The 21,656-nt window shown below is 44.2% G+C and overlaps 2 protein-coding genes across 2 annotated transcripts; both read right to left on the reverse strand.

Moving 5' to 3' along the window:
- Positions 1–243: 243 nt before the first annotated feature.
- On the reverse strand, positions 244–3,514 carry LOC134213263 (aminopeptidase N-like). The gene is made up of 3 exons (XM_062692173.1): positions 909–3,514; positions 757–835; positions 244–701 (listed from the first exon to the last, which is right to left on the reverse strand). The coding sequence occupies exons 1-3, from the start codon at positions 3,512–3,514 to the stop codon at positions 552–554; spliced, it is 2,835 nt and encodes a 944-aa protein (XP_062548157.1). The 3' UTR covers positions 244–551.
- A 14,514-nt stretch (positions 3,515–18,028) lies between these two features.
- On the reverse strand, positions 18,029–21,299 carry LOC134213312 (aminopeptidase N-like). The gene is given in 4 exon segments (XM_062692308.1): positions 18,029–18,486; positions 18,543–18,621; positions 18,695–20,867; positions 20,870–21,299. Coding segments are annotated over 4 exon segments (2,832 nt in total). The 3' UTR covers positions 18,029–18,336.
- Between the last annotated feature and the right edge of the window lie 357 nt (positions 21,300–21,656).

Here is a 21,656-nt window from a genome sequence, read left to right on the forward strand (position 1 = left end):
TACCGCAGTGTAAATATTGAATCTGACCACTACCTCGTTGCGGTATGCATGTGCTCAAAACTCTCGACGGCGTGCAATACACGTCAAAGCAAACTCCGCGGCTCCACATTAGGCGGCTACAAAACGATCTACGGCCTTAATCTAATCTAATCTAAGAAAATAAAAGTTTTGTAGTTTAATTACGATTTTACAGATGCGTTGAAGAACAGAAAACATGATAAAATTTAATAAAACTATGCCAGCTCTTTTTATCTACTGATTTTCACTGGATCAATTAATTTTTATTACTACGTTTGGAATTTTCTTATCATTGCAACTTTTTCTTTCTAGAAGTTTTCGTAGTAGAACATTTTATGATTGGCGTCAGTGTGCACTTAAACCATATCATTTGACGAGCCGCCTTAGCCTTTATTTATTGTATCAATCTCTTGATACGGTTTATTTAACTGATAAGCGCATTGCGTGATTATTATATTAATTACGATTAAGTAACCATCCACAAATTACGCCGCCATTTAAGGAGATAGCGTGACGCAATTCAAAGGTATTTTCTAATGGTCATTGAAACTATCCAGAAAACTGGCGACAATCAAACCTTCCCGGGTCGAGGGCCACGCCAAATTTTGAGCGGCGGTTGCACGAGCTGAGTTCGCAACTGCTTGCGTAATTGAACTGCCGAGCGATTCCAACAAGTGTTCCAGCTTAAAAATAATAGGATTTAAATTAAGAATTGTACTGACTGTGCCATTGTCTTACTCTTTCAAGTTCTTCTGCGTTGTTTGTCCTTGATGCAATGTTCACTACTAAACTGTTGAGCGTGCTTTGTCCAAGGTGGCTGAAACGAAAATGATAATTTAAATTACAAATACTTTACAACTATCTTATACTATCTTCAGTCGATCACTCACAACACCACGTAATCGTACAAATCGACAAGGAAGTCAATCATCACATCCACCCCCTCGCGACTTCCGGCTAATACTGCATTCAAGACTCGTCTACGTTCGGCTGGTGTGTAGTTGACTTGAATTTCTCCACCCACTGCCGTGTAAAGATACGATCTCAGCTCGATCGGATCGGCCGAACAGCCCAAGGAGTCGATAAGCAACGTTCGCAGGGCCTGATTATCGGACGCCTTCAATACGTCGTACAGATATACAAATTCGCGTTGGGAAGCTCTACGCAACCCAAAACAGTACGTAACAGCGCTGATGTCCGGGTGGACCAGTCCGTTGCGGTCAACGGTTTCCTGCAGTAGGACCTGAGTGCGGTTCAGACAGTCATCTACTTCAATTCTGCAGGCCCAAGTAGAAACGGTTTGCTTGAGAAATTTGTGCAGATTGGTTTCGTCGTCGCTGACTGTATCAATCGAAAGAGTACTGTAAACGTACTCCAACAAGCTTGCTATGAAATGTTGGAAGTGTTCATAGTGATCCGTTCCTCGCAATCGGTTGTAGAAATAGCTAATGATCGGGCTAGCGGCCGTCCATGACGGATACTCCTTTTCATTTTGCAAATACACTAACAAATCCAGTAAAACTTCGATGTCCAAACGGTTTGCCCGCGCCAAGTGGAAGGCGTCATCCAAAAGTTGAGCTCGGTTGAAACGATGGATGCTAGTCCAATCAGCAATCAAGGCGTCGATGATTAGATACCAGTTCTGGACGTCGTAGTTTACGCGATAGAATCCAGTCTGCTGCTTATTAAGAATGATCCACTCATTGTCAGATATATTAGTTGAAAAGCGTATCGCTCGATCAGTTAACCAGTCCCAGGTTAGGTTGTTGAAATCCGGGGAGGATTGATTTACCACATTGTATGGCACAACCCAAAGTGTTGGGTCGTTATTAAGAATTCTGTTGTTGAAGAAACGATCCTGAGAGATGATGATTTCATCAGTGCGGTAGTTCCTTCGAACATCCAGAACTGGGTAGCCTGCTTGTTCGGTCCAACTTTGTACGAAATCGCGAATCGAAATACCCTCAGGTAATATATCTATTCCTTCAGCTGCTTCTTCTATTGCGGCGATCAAATTGTCTGGATTCACGGCATCTAGTTCATTGTCCGACAGGTAAATATTATTCATTTTCTGCCATGTTTCATCCCCAAGTACACCACGGAACATGTTCAGAACGGCACCAGCTTTTGAGTACGCAATACTATCGAATAAATCCCAAATTGCATAGAAAGTTGCTCCATTGCTGTAGCTCATCGGTCGAGTTCCGTCACGTGAGTCGGCATCCAATGCCCACTGGGTAACCTCCAGTGTGAACAACTCGAAGTACTCCTTTTCCGGAGAGGCCAAGTGTGCAGCATAGTATTCATAGAGAGTTGCGAACCCCTCGTTCAACCAGAGGTAGCTCCACCACTCGTTGGTAATGATATTTCCAAACCATTGGTGAATGTATTCGTGAGCGATGATGGTATCAATCCAGGTTCGATAGCGATACGTAGTTGTAGCTGGGTCGTTCAACAGATACGCTTCTCTGTACTTACAGAGCCCCCAATTCTCCATTGCACCAGCACTGAAATCCGGAACGGCTACTTGATCCAACTTGCTCATGTGAGTGGTAAACGGAATTCCAAGATAGTCATCCATTACCTGTAGCGTTCTCAGTCCTGAATCTAATGCGTAGTCTGTTTGGTTTAACGCATTTGATCGGGCTAGCACTCGCTGGTTTTCACGGGCGATATACTGAAAGTCAGATACGAGGAAAGCCAGCAAATATACCGACATCCGAGGGGTTCGCTCGAACTGTGTCGATACGTACCCCTGAAAACCGTCTTCCTCGTAATCTTCAACCTCGAGTACAGGAGTATTAGCGACCGCGTTGTAGTCCCTATGGTGAACGATTTCCAAATCGAAAGTTGCCTTCAGTGCTGGTTCATCGAAGCATGGGAAAGCTGTGCGAGCGCTAATTGCCTGGAATTGAGTGGCAATGAGATGTCGGCGGACTCTGTTTTCGTTCACATATGTAGACACATAGATTCCATCGTCATCAGTTCTGAGCTGGCCTGAATATGCTATGTGGAGAATGTAGGATTCATCTGGGACGAGAATTCTTTGCGATGAGAAAATTAAAAACTCCCTGTCAATATTCTCCGTATATCGTGGCGCTTCGAGGAGTACACGTTCCGAGTCGATTTCATCGCGTGACAACATGTACAGCTCCACATTGATCAAGTTGAGACCACGGTTGTGCACATAGATCGTTCGCACAGGGTTCTGTACGTTAAAGTATAAATCCACACGGCCATCGAACGTCAAATTTCCTTCGTGAATCCCGGAGCGAATCCACACTCCGTAGTGGAAAGGACTGATGTAATTGGGAATACGATAGAGGGCTTCAATCGCATTAGTCACTTCGGTTTCCCGTTGCTGGAAGGCTTCGAATTTTTCGTCAGTGCTGATCAAATCCGGCAAACTGTAGCCATCTCGGGCACTTGGATGGCTGTACCAACCGTACGCTGTAGAAACGACGCAGGCTAGTATTAGAAACTGCCGAGGTGTCATCGCGAGGCGAGAACCGAAACTGTGCTAAGCCGGCCAAATTCGAAGTTAGATAATACATTTTCCCCTCTGATAAGGTCATGGGAAAATTGCCAATAGGCATAAACGAATTATTGCCTAATCTAATCAGTAGACAGACTGAGACGGTGACTTGATTAAGCAGCGATCAATCAACAATAATCGAACCGAACAAAATTACAAGTGTACAGCCGTTTTTATATTGAGCCGATTGCACTTGACATTAATTGCCGGTCATAATCGAGGAATAATGATTTAAAAATAAATGAAACACTCTTTTCCGATTTGGGCGAATGTGCATTGATTTACGCTTTATTTGTACAAGTGACACTCGACAAACAATAATCAGTCGAACAACAAACAGTTGCGAATGTACATTGACTTTGGTGGATTTGTCCGACATATGTGGTTAAAATGTATAATTTTCCCCTGAATCAATTCCCCAAATAAAGTAGTTTCAATTGTTACCATTGAGCTCAATTGCGTGCTTACAGTGACAGACCAAAGTATATCATACCTACTTGTTTCTTGTGTCATGAAGATATAGATTAAAAATTCTTCAATATTGTATTAAATGTTTTTATATGAGACTTTATGACTTTATTATGAGACTTTTTTATATGAGACTCGTATAGTCATATCCAAGAAGCACATTCGTCATAAACGTGTTATTGTGACGGAATTGTGATGCCTAGTTTAAAAGGTAATTGGCACACTTTAGTCTGTGTCATTTCTTTCAGACCGGGCTAATGAGGTCAACTAACCAGCCGGTAGGCAGTTCTTCATCTTCCCATATATTTTTTTAATAATGTGGTGTATTAATCGCTGCAGCGGCTCACCTCCAAGTTTACCTGTTTATCAGCTCATTTAGAGTCTTCTTTTCCGCATCCAGTATTGGTAATTCCACAGCTTGACCATTGTCGTTTTCACCTGTTCAACAAATCTTCGAAGTGTTTCTTCCACCTGGCTGCCACCAATAGGGTTGCCATGTGATATTTTCAAGTGTCTTCACAGAGGAGTAAAAATGTTTTCAAATGTCCGAATTGCTGGAGAAACATTAGGATGAATTCCGGAGGAATTTTGTGAATGAATAGCTAAAGGATTTCCTTGTGGAATTACTGAAGGTATTTTCGGTGGAGCTCCTGAAGAAATATCTGAAAAAAAATCGGAGGTATTCTTGAAGGAACTTCTGGATGACTTCTTGGAGAAATTTACTGTTGTCGAAGGGTCAACCTTTTTTTATGTACTTTATTCTTTGTTTATTTGTTTACAACATCATCAAACTATGTGTGGCCCAAATGATGGTCTTAAAATAAAAATCGCAATCAATTAAAAAAGATCACAGTAGTAAAATTACTATCTAGGTGTGTTAAGAAAAGTCAAAAACCTCCGACGTAACATATTACGCGATAAATGGAAGTCAAACAATGTTGCAACTCTGTTGAATACGCGTTGCAAGCCACCGATTGCCCCATGTAGTGCGTAATTCATCCTTTGCAGTGGTGGTCTAAGCATTCCGCTATTGCAGAGTGTCCTTGGTCGAACATTCAAATCTATCTGCTCCAGAATACCTTCGCAGTCGATTCGTCCCTGTAGTATATCGGCGATCGTCATCGTCCGGGTGGTTTCTCTCCTAGCACGAAGAAGTTCCAGATCGATCAACTGGCATCGGCTCTCATAGCTCGGTAGGCAAAACGGATCCCGCCATGGCAACTTCCGAAGTGCAAATCGCAGGAACCGACGTTGGACCAATTCGATACGTTCTGCGCCATTGTTGTACGCTGGGCTCCAAACTGCAGAGTCGAGCAGTCGAGGGCTTTCGATAACTAGATGGACGTCAACTATTCGATTCGCAGTTTGGCAACAGCGATAGCATGGTTCAACTTGTCAAATGCGGCAGACAGATCGGTGTAAATAACATGCTGTTGGTGATGTACGAAGTACGGCATAGCAAATTGCTAGTGGTAGAACGACCGGCGGTAAAGCCGTGTTGGTCGGGGCTGAGACGTTGCTTGCAGTGCGAATGTAATGGTTCCATGACAACGAGTTCGAACAGCTTAGAAACGGCGCTTAATGACGTTATTCTTCGGTAATTGTCTACGTTGCGTTTGCTACAAATGAAAAATACGATGAAGAGGGTCAAGCAAACAAGAAATTTGTTTTTTGAGGAAAGCAGACGGAATACCGTCTGGCCCTGGATTATAGGACAACTTGAGTTTTGTTGCGGCCCTAGATATAGCGTCAACGTCGACATCTAACACGCCTAATGTTTGGTTGCTTAATGGAACGTTGCTAGCTGTGAGTCTAACTTGGTCAGAACTAATACGCTTATCGCTGAAGACGCTGGCAAATTTTTCAGCGAATAGCCCACAGAGCTCCGATGGAGTAGACGCTGTTTCACCGTTGTGCTGCATTGGAGATGGCAGACCAGATTCTTTGCGCTGTTTGTTGATTTGAAGATTTCGGCCGCTGCTTGAACTTACGCTCAATACTGTGCTGGTAACGCAAAAAGTTCTGACGACACGCTGGTATTCATGGTTGAGGCTCACGTACTGATCTCGTGGTTGTAGTGTACGATGCTTGGTAAATTGCCTCAGAGCAGCTCTGTTAACTGTCTTCAGTTTTCGTAATCCGCTTGTCGCGAAATGTTATTCAGAACTCTCTTTGGAACGTGCCTATCGATGACGTACATCATGACATGTGAGAAGGCTAGAGCAGCTTCATCCACATCATGCGTATTGAGAACGTTCCCCCAATCGATACTCGATAATACCTCTGTAATACTTAAGTGGTCGGCTTAAAATCGTATGACACGGGCGCAGTACGTTCGATGAAGTCGTGTACATGACTGTATTCGATGCTGATAAGTAGTGGAGGGTGATGAGTAGCATTTTTGACCAGTGCGCAAGGTGCTGGTAAGATGAGCGGTGCAATGTCCTGTCCTGTCTGCTTACAAAGCATAGGTCTAAAGTGCGACCGTTTTCATTCACAATGCCGTTAATTTGGCTGAGCTGTAGTTATCCAAAAGGCTGACTGTGCCAGCATGCAGGAACGAATGTTCTGGATCAGGGTAAAGGAAACCGCTGTGGGACTGCTTCCAAGAGACACCAGTCAGGTTGAAATCGCCCAGGACAAGCACTTCGTCAGTCGGAGTGGCCGTTTCTAAGACGGCGAAGACTGACTGGCAGTGAGTATCGATGAGTTGTATGTCACGGACCAGATCAGGAGGGATATACAACGAGCACAGGAACAGTCTTCGGTCACCCATCTCGATTGATACCCAGACTTGTTCGAGACTCCTCCAAGAATCGCTTTCAACTGGTTTTGCTTTGATTCCGGAACGCACGGCAATCAAGACACCGCCACCAGTAGACTTCCTACTGTTGTGTTAAAAAAAAAAAACGAAAAACGGATCAGAGAGCGGATTGTTCCGTGGTGTTGTGTACTTGCCTGTAGATGGAGTTCGGAAGACCTCATCTCCCAACTCAGACGCAGGACCGGGACGGCTGTTGGTCACTGGCAGGAGGGGCTTGACTGCGTTGAGAGGGATTGAGGCTTCCTCAGAGCTAGCAGCAAGATTGCGTCCCGATGTTCGGCTTGTAATTTTCAAGTGCTGCTGACTAGACAAACTGCTGAAAAGGGAAGACGGATGAGAGAACGGATCGCTCTGTGATGCCGTATACTTGCCTGTGCAAGCAAGGTGGAAGCCCCCTTTCCCACCATCAATCTCAGGACCCAGACGGCTATGATAAGCGGGGCAGCAGCGAGCGGGACTGGATTGGAGCAACCAGAGACTTCCAACATGCTTTCTACGGTGCGTCTGAGTGCTGCGGAGTCTTCAGGACGAGTGATTTACCATCGTATGAAAGGATGTTGTGTGGTTCTGCAGTGGCTTGGGATCAACACGCTGGGTCCTGTCCGGAAGTGGGAGTCAAGAACTGGAAGGCGTCCGGGGCTGGAGATGATGATAAAAGGCGTGTTCACGCGCGGCATAGGTTTTTGAGAGGTCCTCGAACTCTCGGAAAAGTATTCTTGACCTGAGCTCAGCATGGGCGATCTCATGTTTCTCGGTGATCGCGCGATCATGTTCCCGAACGAAGAAACAGTGGACTTGAACCGTGCACATTTCATGAGTTTCGCACAAGCGTCACACATCCAGAATAAATTAGAATACAGTATGTCCCATAAAAAAATGCGAAAATCCATACCTCAGTTTCAAATAAGTTTTTTTCAGGGAAAATGAAAAAAAAAAACAAAATTTTATTCAGGAATTCGTTTATTAAGCTTTGCATGACTACGTTACTCAATATGTCCACCATTTTGCTCGATCACTTTCTCCAAACGGGGACGGAATCGAGAGCATACCTTTTGAATGTATGAGTCAGTCTTCGAGTTCCATGCCTTGGTAATTGAAGCTTTCAGGGCGCTAACACTGACTGGGGTGAGAACGTTCACAGGCCTTAGCCTGAACATATGCCCATATTGAGTAATCCAAAGGATTCAAGTCCGGGCTGCTAGGAGGCCAAATGTCCTTTGGCCAAAATTCCATGTTTTCCTTCAGCCACGCTTGAGTCCTTTTTGAGGTATGACATGGTGTTCCGTCTTGTTGGAAAATGACGTGTTGGTGTGCTCCGAAGTTGGCTTTTATCCATGGCAGAACGTGGTCCTCCAAAATGTTCATGTAATCCTCGGTATTAACTTTTAATCCAGTTTTGATAAATACTGGATGCATTTTCAAGCCATTGGACGCAATTGCCCCGAAAACCATGACTCCGGCCGGACGTTTGGTTGTGAACTTGAATTTCACCATCTCTGGAACATCCTCAATCTTCTTCGGCAAAATAAACCTGTCTGTACGTGTGTTAGATACGGGATCGATGGTGAACATTTTCTCACCGGAGAATACGATGATGGTATGCTTCATTTTCAATACTGACACCAAACGTTTCGAGCGCTCCAGCCGTAGTTGTTTGATTCGGTCCGTTATAAGGTGGTACTTTTGCTCTTGCTCTAGACTAACATTTTAAGTCATCATGGACCAACCGATGCATAGTAGTTTTCGAAATATTGGCTTCCTTAGCCAATTTTCGGATCGATCTGATAGGATTTCACCTCACTTTGTCTCTCACTGATCTGACGACCTTCGGTGTGCGAGCAGACCGTGGACGGCCACTTCCCGGCTTCCGTGGACGTGGTCCCAAGGAGTGAACGTTGGATACGATAAACGGTAGCCAGGTGGCATCCCACAATCGTTATTTCTCTTACGGGCTTTTGGGCAAGCAGCAAACTAGTCACAACCTCCTCTACGTACATTTTTCTTAACTTTACTACTCGCGAACCACAATTTTGTTTACATCGTTTCAGAGTATACAGTCAGATGATTACACACACGCATTAAAACAGTGAAAAAAAGTTTAAAGCTACTCAAAAATAAGTATTGAAAACCTTCGCATTTTTTTTATGGGACATACTGTATGAGTTGAAAACAGTTACGAAGGTCTTCATAAGCAAGCAGGGCTGGATTTAGCCGGAAGGGCGATCCGGTGCCGATGACTTGTAGGGGACCCAAAATGTAAAAAAAAAGGTTGGTTTTGGTACATAAGAATTGTGGGGGCCCGGGGTCACGGCCTGGATAGTAAGAAGATGGGAAAAAGTACTCTTTCTGTGGGAAAGGATACCATGTAAAACTGGCAGAATGCAATCAACGGAATCATTTTGCGTTCGTCTGTCGCAAGAAGAAGGAGGATCAGCTTCGGCAAAGTCGGCTGAAATCAACAAGGAAGCCGAACAACGTCCGAACGGTTGAGCGAGAAGATCGAGACATGGATGTAGATTACAGGAGCGACGAGTCGAATGAAGCAGTTCAGTACCTTTATCAAGTCAAACGCGATGGAGGATCCGTATTGTAGGCCGACGTTACGTTCTTCAATGTGAATAATCATCCGGTACCAGTGAAATGCATCCTAGATTCCGGTTATTGATAAAAGTGGAGCGATACAAATTCTGGGCACGGAGAAACTGAAACTCGACAACGAACAAACCGTATTGAGAGCTTTCGGCGGTGGATATTTGAAGTCCTTGGGAAGAACCGTAATACCATGCGTGCATCGAGGTCAGAGGTTCAAGATGGTCTTTCATGCCGTGGATTTCAAGCAGCCTCCTTTGCTTTCGAAAGATACGTACCTGACGTTAAAGCTCATAAAACTGTGTTTTCGATCAATGCAGAACAAACTGAAACGGCAGAACAAATCTTCAAGAAATATCCGGAAGTATTTGAAGGACTGGGAAAGTTCAACGGAGCCGTTAATTTGGAAGTCGATGTCAACATCAAACTGTCGGTACAGCATCCAGGAAGAGTGGCAGTGACCCTGAGGAATGAGCTAAAACGGACACTAGACGATTTGGAGTAAGGACTGTAATAAATAAGTTATCCACTTTCAAAGTGTTACTACTCAGACGCTCATAAAGGTATTGGTTTGTTTTACCTTGCAATCGATGTATTCATATGTTAAGTTCCGAATCAGAATTTGTTTGTTTGTTGAAATTTTGTTGTTTCCGATGTATCGCATCTTCTTCTTCTTCTTCTTATTGGCATTACATCCCCACACTGGGACAGAGCCGCCTCGCAGCTTAGTGTTCATTAAGCATGTATCGCGATGTATCGCATATTGAAAGTGATATTGAAATTCGAGTTTTGGACACATGGCTCCGTAAAAAGGGCATCAATATGGATAATTTGACCAAGCCTTTCACCATTCACCCCCAAAAGTAAACATTCATGGTCAACAAGCTTGGGCAATACTACACGTTTGCTAACCTGTCGGAAAAGGATGCCGATAGTGAACGAGCTTCTGCCGGAACTGACAAACGCAAAAGTGTTCTCTACTTTTGATGCCAAATGCGGGTTCTGGCAAGTGTGCCTCGATGAACAAAGTTCAAAACTTACGACGTTCTGGACGCTATTTGGAAGATACCGATGGCTTAGGATGCCTTTCGGTATTTCACCCGCACCGGAAATTTTCCAGAAGAAACTGCACGAAGCTCTGCATGGTTTGCGAGGAGTGCGTGCTCTGGCGGATGACATCTTAATATTCAGATGCTGAGATACCATCGATTTGACTGATTTGACGCAAGAAATCAGTAACGGGAACTACATTATTATCGCCACTAAATTTGGACCATTTTTCAATTATATTGCCCTGTTGTTGGTGCGGTAAACGTCTCGAAAAACTGGATGAGGAAGCCGAGTTCGGAAGAGGTATAGAATCATATAGGGATCACGAAAAGACCCATGTAGAGGGTCTTGTTTCCCGGACTATAGAAAATCCCGGGATCCGGGATTAAATTTTTCGTTATCCCAGGATATCCCGGGATCCCGTGATGAAAATAAAAATACTTGCAAATTTCAATTTCATATATTTATTACATTTTTAAGAATGGTAAAATATGTATCAGGTCAATTTACTAACGACTCGCCCCTTGTCTACTCGCTTGCAATCCGGTGGGTGGCACGACGCCATGTTTTTGCAGCCATGTTTTTTTTTGTTTTCGCATATTTGCAACATCTCAGTGTAAAATTCATGATAGTATGTGTTTTGTTTACTAACATCACATATGATTCTCTTTAGGATACAAAACTGTCGGTGGGATACGGTCGCGTAATGTTGGCTGTAAAACAAACCTACTGTGTGAGATCGGGATGCCACCGGGCTGCTTGTAATACGGTTTAATAAATGTTAAGGCGTTGATGCTTGAATCCGACAATAAATAATTCTTATTAGTTATTTCAGAATTAAAATCAGAGAACACCCGCTCGCTCAACCGGTGATTGCCTTGTTCCCGTCAGATTCAGAAAATGATGTGTGGATCGGAACTTAAACAAAGTTAATCAGCTGGTGACGGGAAGCGATCGAAAGCCCAGCAGAATTCGAAAATTACCTTTCTTTACTTTGAAGCCATCTCATCTCTTGATGTCTCGACGCTCATCTACTCGTTTTAGAATTGCATCGTGCAAATTCGAAGTGAAAAGGTTTTGCTGTCTATTCAGTTCAGATAGCAAAAAGTCTAGTCAACAACATTACGTCACGAGCCTTCAGTGCCTTCGATATCACCCCAACAGGCTGGGGAGCGTCAAATATCGATTGAACCAGATCCAGATAATTTTTGATTATGTACGTACTTTTATTCTTATGGAGCGATTTCCTAGTTCACTAGTTTTCAGAACATCCTGAACGAGTTGAAGTTGTTCCCTAAACCGGTTTTCATCCTTCCTCTGGAATTCGAACAATGTTTCGGATTCGTTTGAAAGTTTCTCCAAAATCGGTTTTATACAGCCCTGCCGTCCTGTTTAGTCACGCTTAGTCGACAACCAAGAAGCTTTCCCCTAAAGCAAAAATTTATTTTGGTCTATTTTAGCTCATTAAAACTCAGATTCGCCTATATGGGTCTCAGTATGATAGTTACTATCAACTGTGTGTACAAAAAATAGTAAACCAATCGGTTTACATGTTGTGCATCCGCGAGTACGACTTCGCACTGCCGGCGCCCCCATGAGTCGCAGTTGAGCGCTGATAGTTACTATCAACTCCCCCAAAGCTAACATGTTGTGCATTCGCGAGTACGGCTTCGCACTGCCGGCGCCCCCATGAATCGCAGTTGAGCGCTGATAGTTACTATCAACTCCCCCAAAGCTAACATGTTGTGCATTCGCGAGTACGGCTTCGCACTGCCGGCGCCCCCATGAATCGCAGTTGAGCGCTGATAGTTACTATCAACTCCCCCAAAGCTAACATGTTGTGCATCCGCGAGTACGACTTCGCACTGCCGGCGCCCCCATGAGTCGCAGTTGAGCGCTGATAGTTACTATCAACTCCCCCAAAGCTAACATGTTGTGCATTCGCGAGTACGGCTTCGCACTGCCGGCGCCCCCATGAATCGCAGTTGAGCGCTGATAGTTACTATCAACTCCCCTAAAGCTAACATGTTGTGCATCCGCGAGTACGGCTTCGCACTGCCGGCGCCCCCATGAGTCGCAGTTGAGCGCTGATAGTTACTATTAACTCCCCCAAAGCTAACATGTTGTGCATCCGCGAGTACGACTTCGCACTGCCGGCGCCCCCATGAGTCGCAGTTGAGCGCCGAGAGTTACTCTCTTCCCCCCCACGGCGCTCATGTTGTGCATCCGCGAGTACGGCTTCGCACTGCCGGCGCCCCCATGAGTCGCAGTTGAGCGCTAATAGTTACTATTAACTCCCCCAAAGCTAACATGTTGTGCATCCGCGAGTACGACTTCGCACTGCCGGCGCCCCCATGAGTCGCAGTTGAGCGCTGATAGTTACTATCAACTCCCCCAAAGCTAACATGTTGTGCATCCGCGAGTACGGCTTCGCACTGCCGGCGCCCCCATGAGTCGCAGTTGAGCGCTGATAGTTACTATTAACTCCCCCAAAGCTAACATGTTGTGCATCCGCGAGTACGACTTCGCACTGCCGGCGCCCCCATGAGTCGCAGTTGAGCGCTGATAGTTACTATCAACTCCCCCAAAGCTAACATGTTGTGCATCCGCGAGTACGGCTTCGCACTGCCGGCGCCCCCATGAGTCGCAGTTGAGCGCTAATAGTTACTATTAACTCCCCCAAAGCTAACATGTTGTGCATCCGCGAGTACGACTTCGCACTGCCGGCGCCCCCATGAGTCGCAGTTGAGCGCTGATAGTTACTATTAACTCCCCCAAAGCTAACATGTTGTGCATCCGCGAGTACGACTTCGCACTGCCGGCGCCCCCATGAGTCGCAGTTGAGCGCTGATAGTTACTATTAACTCCCCCAAAGCTAACATGTTGTGCATCCGCGAGTACGACTTCGCACTGCCGGCGCCCCATGAGTCGCAGTTGAGCGCTGATAGTTACTATCAACTCCCCAAAGCTAACATGTTGTGCATCCGCGAGTACGGCTTCGCACTGCCGGCGCCCCATGAGTCGCAGTTGAGCGCTGATAGTTACTATCAACTCCCCAAAGCTAACATGTTGTGCATCCGCAAGTACGGCTTCGCACTGCCGGCGCCCCATGAGTCGCAGTTGAGCGCTGATAGTTACTATCAACTCCCCAAAGCTAACATGTTGTGCATTCGCGAGTACGGCTTCGCACTGCCGGCGCCCCCATGAGTCGCAGTTGAGCGCTGATAGTTACTATCAACTCCCCCAATGCTAAAATGTTGTGCTTTCGCGAGTACGGCTTCGCACTGCCGGCGCCCATATGGGTCTTGATTCTGCATTGAAAGTATTCTATTGTTCACCTAAAATCGCATTCCAGCATCCCCTGGAAACATATTTTATTTTGGGATACTTGGGTCATACAGCCCTGCCGTCCTGTTTAGTCACGCTTAGTCGACAACCAAGAAGCTTTCCCCTAAAGCAAAAATTTATTTTAACATATTAAATAGCATTAAATAGTTAATTAAGCATTAAAGCATTAAAGCATATTAAATAGTTATAAACTTGTGTTTTTTCCCGGTATAAAAATCCTTATGAAAATGAATTTACTAATTCTTAAATTAGATTCACTTTTATTGTGCTCAGAAGAGTCCACCCGGGGCTTAGGTGAAACAGTCAGGGAAACAGTTGAAACTCGATGGTCAACTGTGATGAAAAGAAGAACAAGTGTCAAAACAAGGAAAAAGAAGCTGTCTTTACTAGGGATCCTATATTAAGAGATGTGCGAATACTTTTCCAGACGATTTAGCAACGCTGTTACTTTCGTAAACAAACGCTGCCAGCACTTGCCGCACTTAAAAATGTTTAGGCTTGCACATGACTTTACATTCGAAGACACTTTTTGATTATTTTGTCTATGCTCTAGCAGTGCACTTTCGCTAAAATTAAAGAGCAATACAAATGAACACGATATAAGGCATCAACTAGACTACTTTTACTTACGAAATCAAAACTAATTGTTTATTCGATAAAACTTTTCATAAAATCTATGTCACCAAAATCGCAATACCTTTCGATCTGCAACAATAACGATGTTCATTTGGCTCAGGTTTTGACAGTTCTCAATGCTCGATTGGCTCAAGATGGCCGCTTTCGCATATCTCTGAATGTAGGATCCCTAGTCTTTACCGGTCTCGTCTCAGCTTATATCGTCTCAGCTTATATCGAATCGATGGTTTCGGGCAAAGGCACTACTCAATCATTTTTTTATTCGTATACAGTAGACGTTCGATAACTGCAAGTCATTTAACTGCAATGCTTTTTAACTGCAATTCGATAGTTGCAACAGTTTTGCAGTTATCGGACCGCTAAACTTCAAACTGATGTCAAACATAATGACAGCTGCATTGCGCTGCACATTTAGATGCACTTTTATTGCATATGACGTCGATTGCCAACCGTTTGACATCTAGAATGCGTTGCAGTTATCGAACAGCATTCGTTAACTGAAAAGTAAACATTTTGCAGTTATCAAACGGCTACTGTATTTATTTAGTAGGCCTCTGTGTTCTCAGGCTGTCAACCATTCCACCGATTCGTTTAACTGTTAGTTAAAATTTAATAGTTCGATGGTTATTTCTACTGTGGTCTTCTGCTGTACATTCGTTATTGTTCTGATCGCCACTGTATATACTGTTTTGTTCTTCGGCACACTGATTGGTGCACCGTTTGTGCTCTCTCCGATGGCTTATGATGCGTGAAGAGTTGACCAAACTCTTCTTTATTACCTCCGTTGAATTTTAACCATGCTACCTACATTGTTACCATGGTATAACAGCCGCTTATAGGAAAATTAAACACATATTAACTCATTTGATCGATAATAAAATCCTATTGCAGATCTTTTCAAAATTTTCCACTTTGCGAATTCCGCAAAGTTTTTCCGCAGCTGTCAAAGTTCTACCGCAAGCCTGAAAATATTCGAAACACTGAAACTAAAACCTGATGTTTGGAGTTGTCATCGTAGAATGCCATGCAAAACAGCAAAGAAAAAGTATGAAGTGACAGCTGTGGTAGTTTATAAATTGAGCCGGAAAGAGGAAAGTTTTCTCTGGAAGTGCAATAAATGCTATATGCAACCTTTTTGAAACCAATTGTTAGATAGCGGTAGAATTATTCCTGGGCCCTCCTTAGCCTAGCGGTAAGATGCGCGGCTACAAAGCAAGATCACACTGATGGTGGCTGGGTTCGATTCCCGATGCCGGTCTAGGCAATTTTCGGATTGAAAATTGTTTCGATATCCTGGGCATAAAACTATTCGCGAAGTCGAAGCAAATTTTGCTGTTCCCATTGGTATCTGTCAGAGTTTGAGTGAAACATCGCCATCTCCTCTTCTCTGTTGCTCTACTGTAAAAACCCATAAAGAACTGTCATTGTTTGTGTGAAAAATTTTGCTTCGACTTCGCGAATCATGTTGGCCAATGGCCTCATGATATACGAATGCAAAAATCGTACCTTAACTAAGAATAACCGCAGTTAATAGCTGTGGAAGTGCTGAATGAACACTAAGCTGCGAGGCGGCAATGTCCCAGTGGGGGATGTGATGCCAATAAGTGGAAGAAGGAGAATATTAACCCTGTTCTTATAAAAAAAAACAATGAGTGTTTGTTTGTCACCCTTCAGCATTCAAATGAACAGTTATTTGCACATTACAATTTGTCACACTGCTTCAGCTTCCAATAGTAGGTACCCTTCTTTTTTCCCCGTAACGACCAACTATGTAATGCAAAATACCCTCATTCGAGTGGTTTCGTTTGGAAGAGAGGAAAAAATCATATCGTAGCAGTTTACAGAAACAAATACTGAAAAGGGGACTCGTTGCAGTTGTGCTATAGGGAATAAAAAACGAGTGGTTTTGCACTGGTGTCGTCGAATAGCCCTTTGATGTTTCAATTAGCCGACTCGACCATAATACGGCGCGGCGGGGATGCTAGGTGATGAAAAATGCAATTGCGACACTTGCTCGCTCGCCCCTCGAAACGGGGTGTTGAGTGATGAACTCGTAACATTATGATTGTGATTTATCTCATGATTCGCTGATATTGTAAGGGGTCTCAGGTAAGCTGAGTAGGTGCACTCGAAGTGAGTTGTGTTTTGATTAATCAAATGGTTCGTATAATTAAATACACGTGTTGGCAATATATCACGGGATATTTTTCACAAATAGAAAGTTTGATTAACATCATGTATAATCAAAAATCTATAACTTAAGGCTTTATACACATATTCCCGGTGTCTGCCTAGGATGCGGTGGGGTTTGACAGTGGCTTCTGTCTTCTCTAAAACGCTGCATGTATCCGCAAGCAGGCTCCACCAAAGCGACGCTAAACTGACCTGACACGACGGGCCTCCGACGAGACAGAAGGTTTGCGCAGGACCAATACGCCTTTAAAAGCAATCATTACGAACGGCATAAAAGATAATACGACTCTATACAATCGGCAAGGGCCAAGGCGACGAATAAAGGATCACGATTGGTACACTCTAACTTTCACCTACTCAGTGACTGAGTAAAATTGTATTGGAATCTTTTTTCTTCCCACGGAAATTTTACTCAGTTTCCGTCAAAAGCAGGATTACTCATAGTTTTGAGTTGTCCTGCTTTTGACGGAAATTGAGTAAAATTTCCGTGGGATAGAAAGAGAGAGCAATACAATTTTACTCAGTCACTAAGTAGGTGAAAGTTAGCGTGTAGCTTAGAACATGGAACTGAAAGTCGCTAGGTTTCGCCGACGTCGACGTCGTAGCGTTGCAGGAAATGTGCTGGACGGGACAGAAAGTATGGAAAAGCGGGTATCGAATAGCTACCTTCTGCCAAAGCTGTGGCACCACCAACGAGCTGGGAACCGGCTTCATAGTGTTGGGCAAAATGCACCAGCGCGTGACTGGGTGGCAGCCAATGAACGCAATGATGTGCAAGCTGAGGATCAAAGGCCGTTTCTTCAACTACAGCATTATCAACGTGCGCTACGTGCGTGGAAGCCCACTGTGGGACGTCAAAATCGTCACCGGTGACATGAAAGCTAAGGTAGGATGAGAGGAAATGTATGGACCGGTCATCGGACCGGATAGTTTGCACACCACAACGAACGACAACCGCCAACCATACATAAACCTTGCTCCCTCCCGAGGAATGGTAGTCTGAAACATTTTCTTCCCCCGCAAGAAGAAAACAAGGCCACATGGAGATCACCTAACCATGAAACGAAAACCAAATCGATCACGTTCTAAGTAATGGCAAATTATTCTCTGACATCTTCCGCACTTACCGCAGTGTAAATATTGAATCTGACCACTACCTCGTTGCGGTATGCATGTGCTCAAAACTCTCGACGGCGTGCAATACACGTCAAAGCAAACTCCGCGGCTCCACATTAGGCGGCTACAAAACGATCTACGGCCTTAATCTAATCTAATCTAAGAAAATAAAAGTTTTGTAGTTTAATTACGATTTTACAGATGCGTTGAAGAACAGAAAACATGATAAAATTTAATAAAACTATGCCAGCTCTTTTTATCTACTGATTTTCACTGGATCAATTAATTTTTATTACTACGTTTGGAATTTTCTTATCATTGCAACTTTTTCTTTCTAGAAGTTTTCGTAGTAGAACATTTTATGATTGGCGTCAGTGTGCACTTAAACCATATCATTTGACGAGCCGCCTTAGCCTTTATTTATTGTATCAATCTCTTGATACGGTTTATTTAACTGATAAGCGCATTGCGTGATTATTATATTAATTACGATTAAGTAACCATCCACAAATTACGCCGCCATTTAAGGAGATAGCGTGACGCAATTCAAAGGTATTTTCTAATGGTCATTGAAACTATCCAGAAAACTGGCGACAATCAAACCTTCCCGGGTCGAGGGCCACGCCAAATTTTGAGCGGCGGTTGCACGAGCTGAGTTCGCAACTGCTTGCGTAATTGAACTGCCGAGCGATTCCAACAAGTGTTCCAGCTTAAAAAATAATAGGATTTAAATTAAGAATTGTACTGACTGTGCCATTGTCTTACTCTTTCAAGTTCTTCTGCGTTGTTTGTCCTTGATGCAATGTTCACTACTAAACTGTTGAGCGTGCTTTGTCCAAGGTGGCTGAAACGAAAATGATAATTTAAATTACAAATACTTTACAACTATCTTATACTATCTTCAGTCGATCACTCACAACACCACGTAATCGTACAAATCGACAAGGAAGTCAATCATCACATCCACCCCCTCGCGACTTCCGGCTAATACTGCATTCAAGACTCGTCTACGTTCGGCTGGTGTGTAGTTGACTTGAATTTCTCCACCCACTGCCGTGTAAAGATACGATCTCAGCTCGATCGGATCGGCCGAACAGCCCAAGGAGTCGATAAGCAACGTTCGCAGGGCCTGATTATCGGACGCCTTCAATACGTCGTACAGATATACAAATTCGCGTTGGGAAGCTCTACGCAGCCCAAAACAGTACGTAACAGCGCTGATGTCCGGGTGGACCAGTCCGTTGCGGTCAACGGTTTCCTGCAGTAGGACCTGAGTGCGGTTCAGACAGTCATCTACTTCAATTCTGCAGGCCCAAGTAGAAACGGTTTGCTTGAGAAATTTGTGCAGATTGGTTTCGTCGTCGCTGACTGTATCAATCGAAAGAGTACTGTAAACGTACTCCAACAAGCTTGCTATGAAATGTTGGAAGTGTTCATAGTGATCCGTTCCTCGCAATCGGTTGTAGAAATAGCTAATGATCGGGCTAGCGGCCGTCCATGACGGATACTCCTTTTCATTTTGCAAATACACTAACAAATCCAGTAAAACTTCGATGTCCAAACGGTTTGCCCGCGCCAAGTGGAAGGCGTCATCCAAAAGTTGAGCTCGGTTGAAACGATGGATGCTAGTCCAATCAGCAATCAAGGCGTCGATGATTAGATACCAGTTCTGGACGTCGTAGTTTACGCGATAGAATCCAGTCTGCTGCTTATTAAGAATGATCCACTCATTGTCAGATATATTAGTTGAAAAGCGTATCGCTCGATCAGTTAACCAGTCCCAGGTTAGGTTGTTGAAATCCGGGGAGGATTGATTTACCACATTGTATGGCACAACCCAAAGTGTTGGGTCGTTATTAAGAATTCTGTTGTTGAAGAAACGATCCTGAGAGATGATGATTTCATCAGTGCGGTAGTTCCTTCGAACATCCAGAACTGGGTAGCCTGCTTGTTCGGTCCAACTTTGTACGAAATCGCGAATCGAAATACCCTCAGGTAATATATCTATTCCTTCAGCTGCTTCTTCTATTGCGGCGATCAAATTGTCTGGATTCACGGCATCTAGTTCATTGTCCGACAGGTAAATATTATTCATTTTCTGCCATGTTTCATCCCCAAGTACACCACGGAACATGTTCAGAACGGCACCAGCTTTTGAGTACGCAATACTATCGAATAAATCCCAAATTGCATAGAAAGTTGCTCCATTGCTGTAGCTCATCGGTCGAGTTCCGTCACGTGAGTCGGCATCCAATGCCCACTGGGTAACCTCCAGTGTGAACAACTCGAAGTACTCCTTTTCCGGGGAGGCCAAGTGTGCAGCATAGTATTCATAGAGAGTTGCGAACCCTTCGTTCAACCAGAGGTAGCTCCACCACTCGTTGGTAATGATATTTCCAAACCATTGGTGAATGTATTCGTGAGCGATGATGGTATCAATCCAGGTTCGATAGCGATACGTAGTTGTAGCTGGGTCGTTCAACAGATACGCTTCCCTGTACTTACAGAGCCCCCAATTCTCCATTGCTCCAGCGCTGAAGTCCGGAACGGCCACTTGATCCAACTTGCTCATGTGAGTGGTAAACGGAATTCCAAGATAGTCATCCATTACCTGTAGCGTTCTCAGTCCTGAATCTAATGCGTAGTCTGTTTGGTTTAACGCATTTGATCGGGCTAGCACTCGCTGGTTTTCACGGGCGATATACTGAAAGTCAGATACGAGGAAAGCCAGCAGATATACCGACATCCGAGGGGTTCGCTCGAACTGTGTCGATACGTACCCCTGAAAACCGTCTTCCTCGTAATCTTCAACCTCGAGTACAGGAGTATTAGCGACCGCGTTGTAGTCCCTATGGTGAACGATTTCCAAATCGAAAGTTGCCTTCAGTGCTGGTTCATCGAAGCATGGGAAAGCTGTGCGAGCGCTAATTGCCTGGAATTGAGTGGCAATGAGATGTCGGCGGACTCTGTTTTCGTTCACATATGTAGACACATAGATTCCATCATCATCAGTTCTGAGCTGGCCTGAATATGCTATGTGGAGAATGTAGGATTCATCTGGGACGAGAATTCTTTGCGATGAGAAAATTAAAACTCCCTGTCAGTATTCTCCGTATATCGTGGCGCTTCGAGGAGTACACGTTCCGAGTCGATTTCATCGCGTGACAACATGTACAGCTCCACATTGATCAAGTTGAGACCACGGTTGTGCACATAGATCGTTCGCACAGGGTTCTGTACGTTAAAGTATAAATCCACACGGCCATCGAACGTCAAATTTCCTTCGTGAATCCCGGAGCGAATCCACACTCCGTAGTGGAAAGGACTGATGTAATTGGGAATACGATAGAGGGCTTCAATCGCATTAGTCACTTCGGTTTCCCGTTGCTGGAAGGCTTCGAATGGTTCGTCAGTGCTGATCAAATCCGGCAAACTGTAGCCATCTCGGGCACTTGGATGGCTGTACCAACCGTACGCTGTAGAAACGACGCAGGCTAGTATTAGAAACTTCCGAGGTGTCATCGCGAGGCGAGAACCGAAACTGTGCTAAGCCGGCCAAATTCGAAGTTAGATAATACATTTTCCCCTGATAAGGTCATGGGAAAATTGCCAATATGCATTAACGAATTATTGCCTAATCTAATCAGTAGACAGACTGAGACGGTGACTTGATTAAGCAGCGATCAATCAACAATAATCGAACCGAACAAAATTACAAGTGTACAGCCGTTTTTATATTGAGCCGATTGCACTTGACATTAATTGCCGGACATAATCGAGGAATAATGATTTAAAAATAAATGAAACACTCTTTTCCGATTTGGGCGAATGTGCATTGATTTACGCTTTATTTGTACAAGTGACACTCGACAAACAATA

The sequence above is a fragment of the Armigeres subalbatus genome, chromosome 1, assembly GCF_024139115.2.
Source record: "Armigeres subalbatus isolate Guangzhou_Male chromosome 1, GZ_Asu_2, whole genome shotgun sequence".
In the NCBI taxonomy this organism is placed as follows: Eukaryota; Metazoa; Arthropoda; class Insecta; order Diptera; family Culicidae; genus Armigeres; species Armigeres subalbatus.

Coding starts and splice junctions, on each gene's coding strand:
- LOC134213263 (XM_062692173.1), bottom strand. CDS start 3,514: ATGACACCTCGGCAGTTTCTAATACTAGCCTGCGTCGTTTCTACAGCG. Junction 836..908: donor TTGTACGATTACGTGGTGTT/GTGAGTGATCGA, acceptor TTTTCGTTTCAG/CCACCTTGGACAAAGCACGC. Junction 702..756: donor ACGCAGAAGAACTTGAAAGA/GTAAGACAATGG, acceptor ATTATTTTTAAG/CTGGAACACTTGTTGGAATC.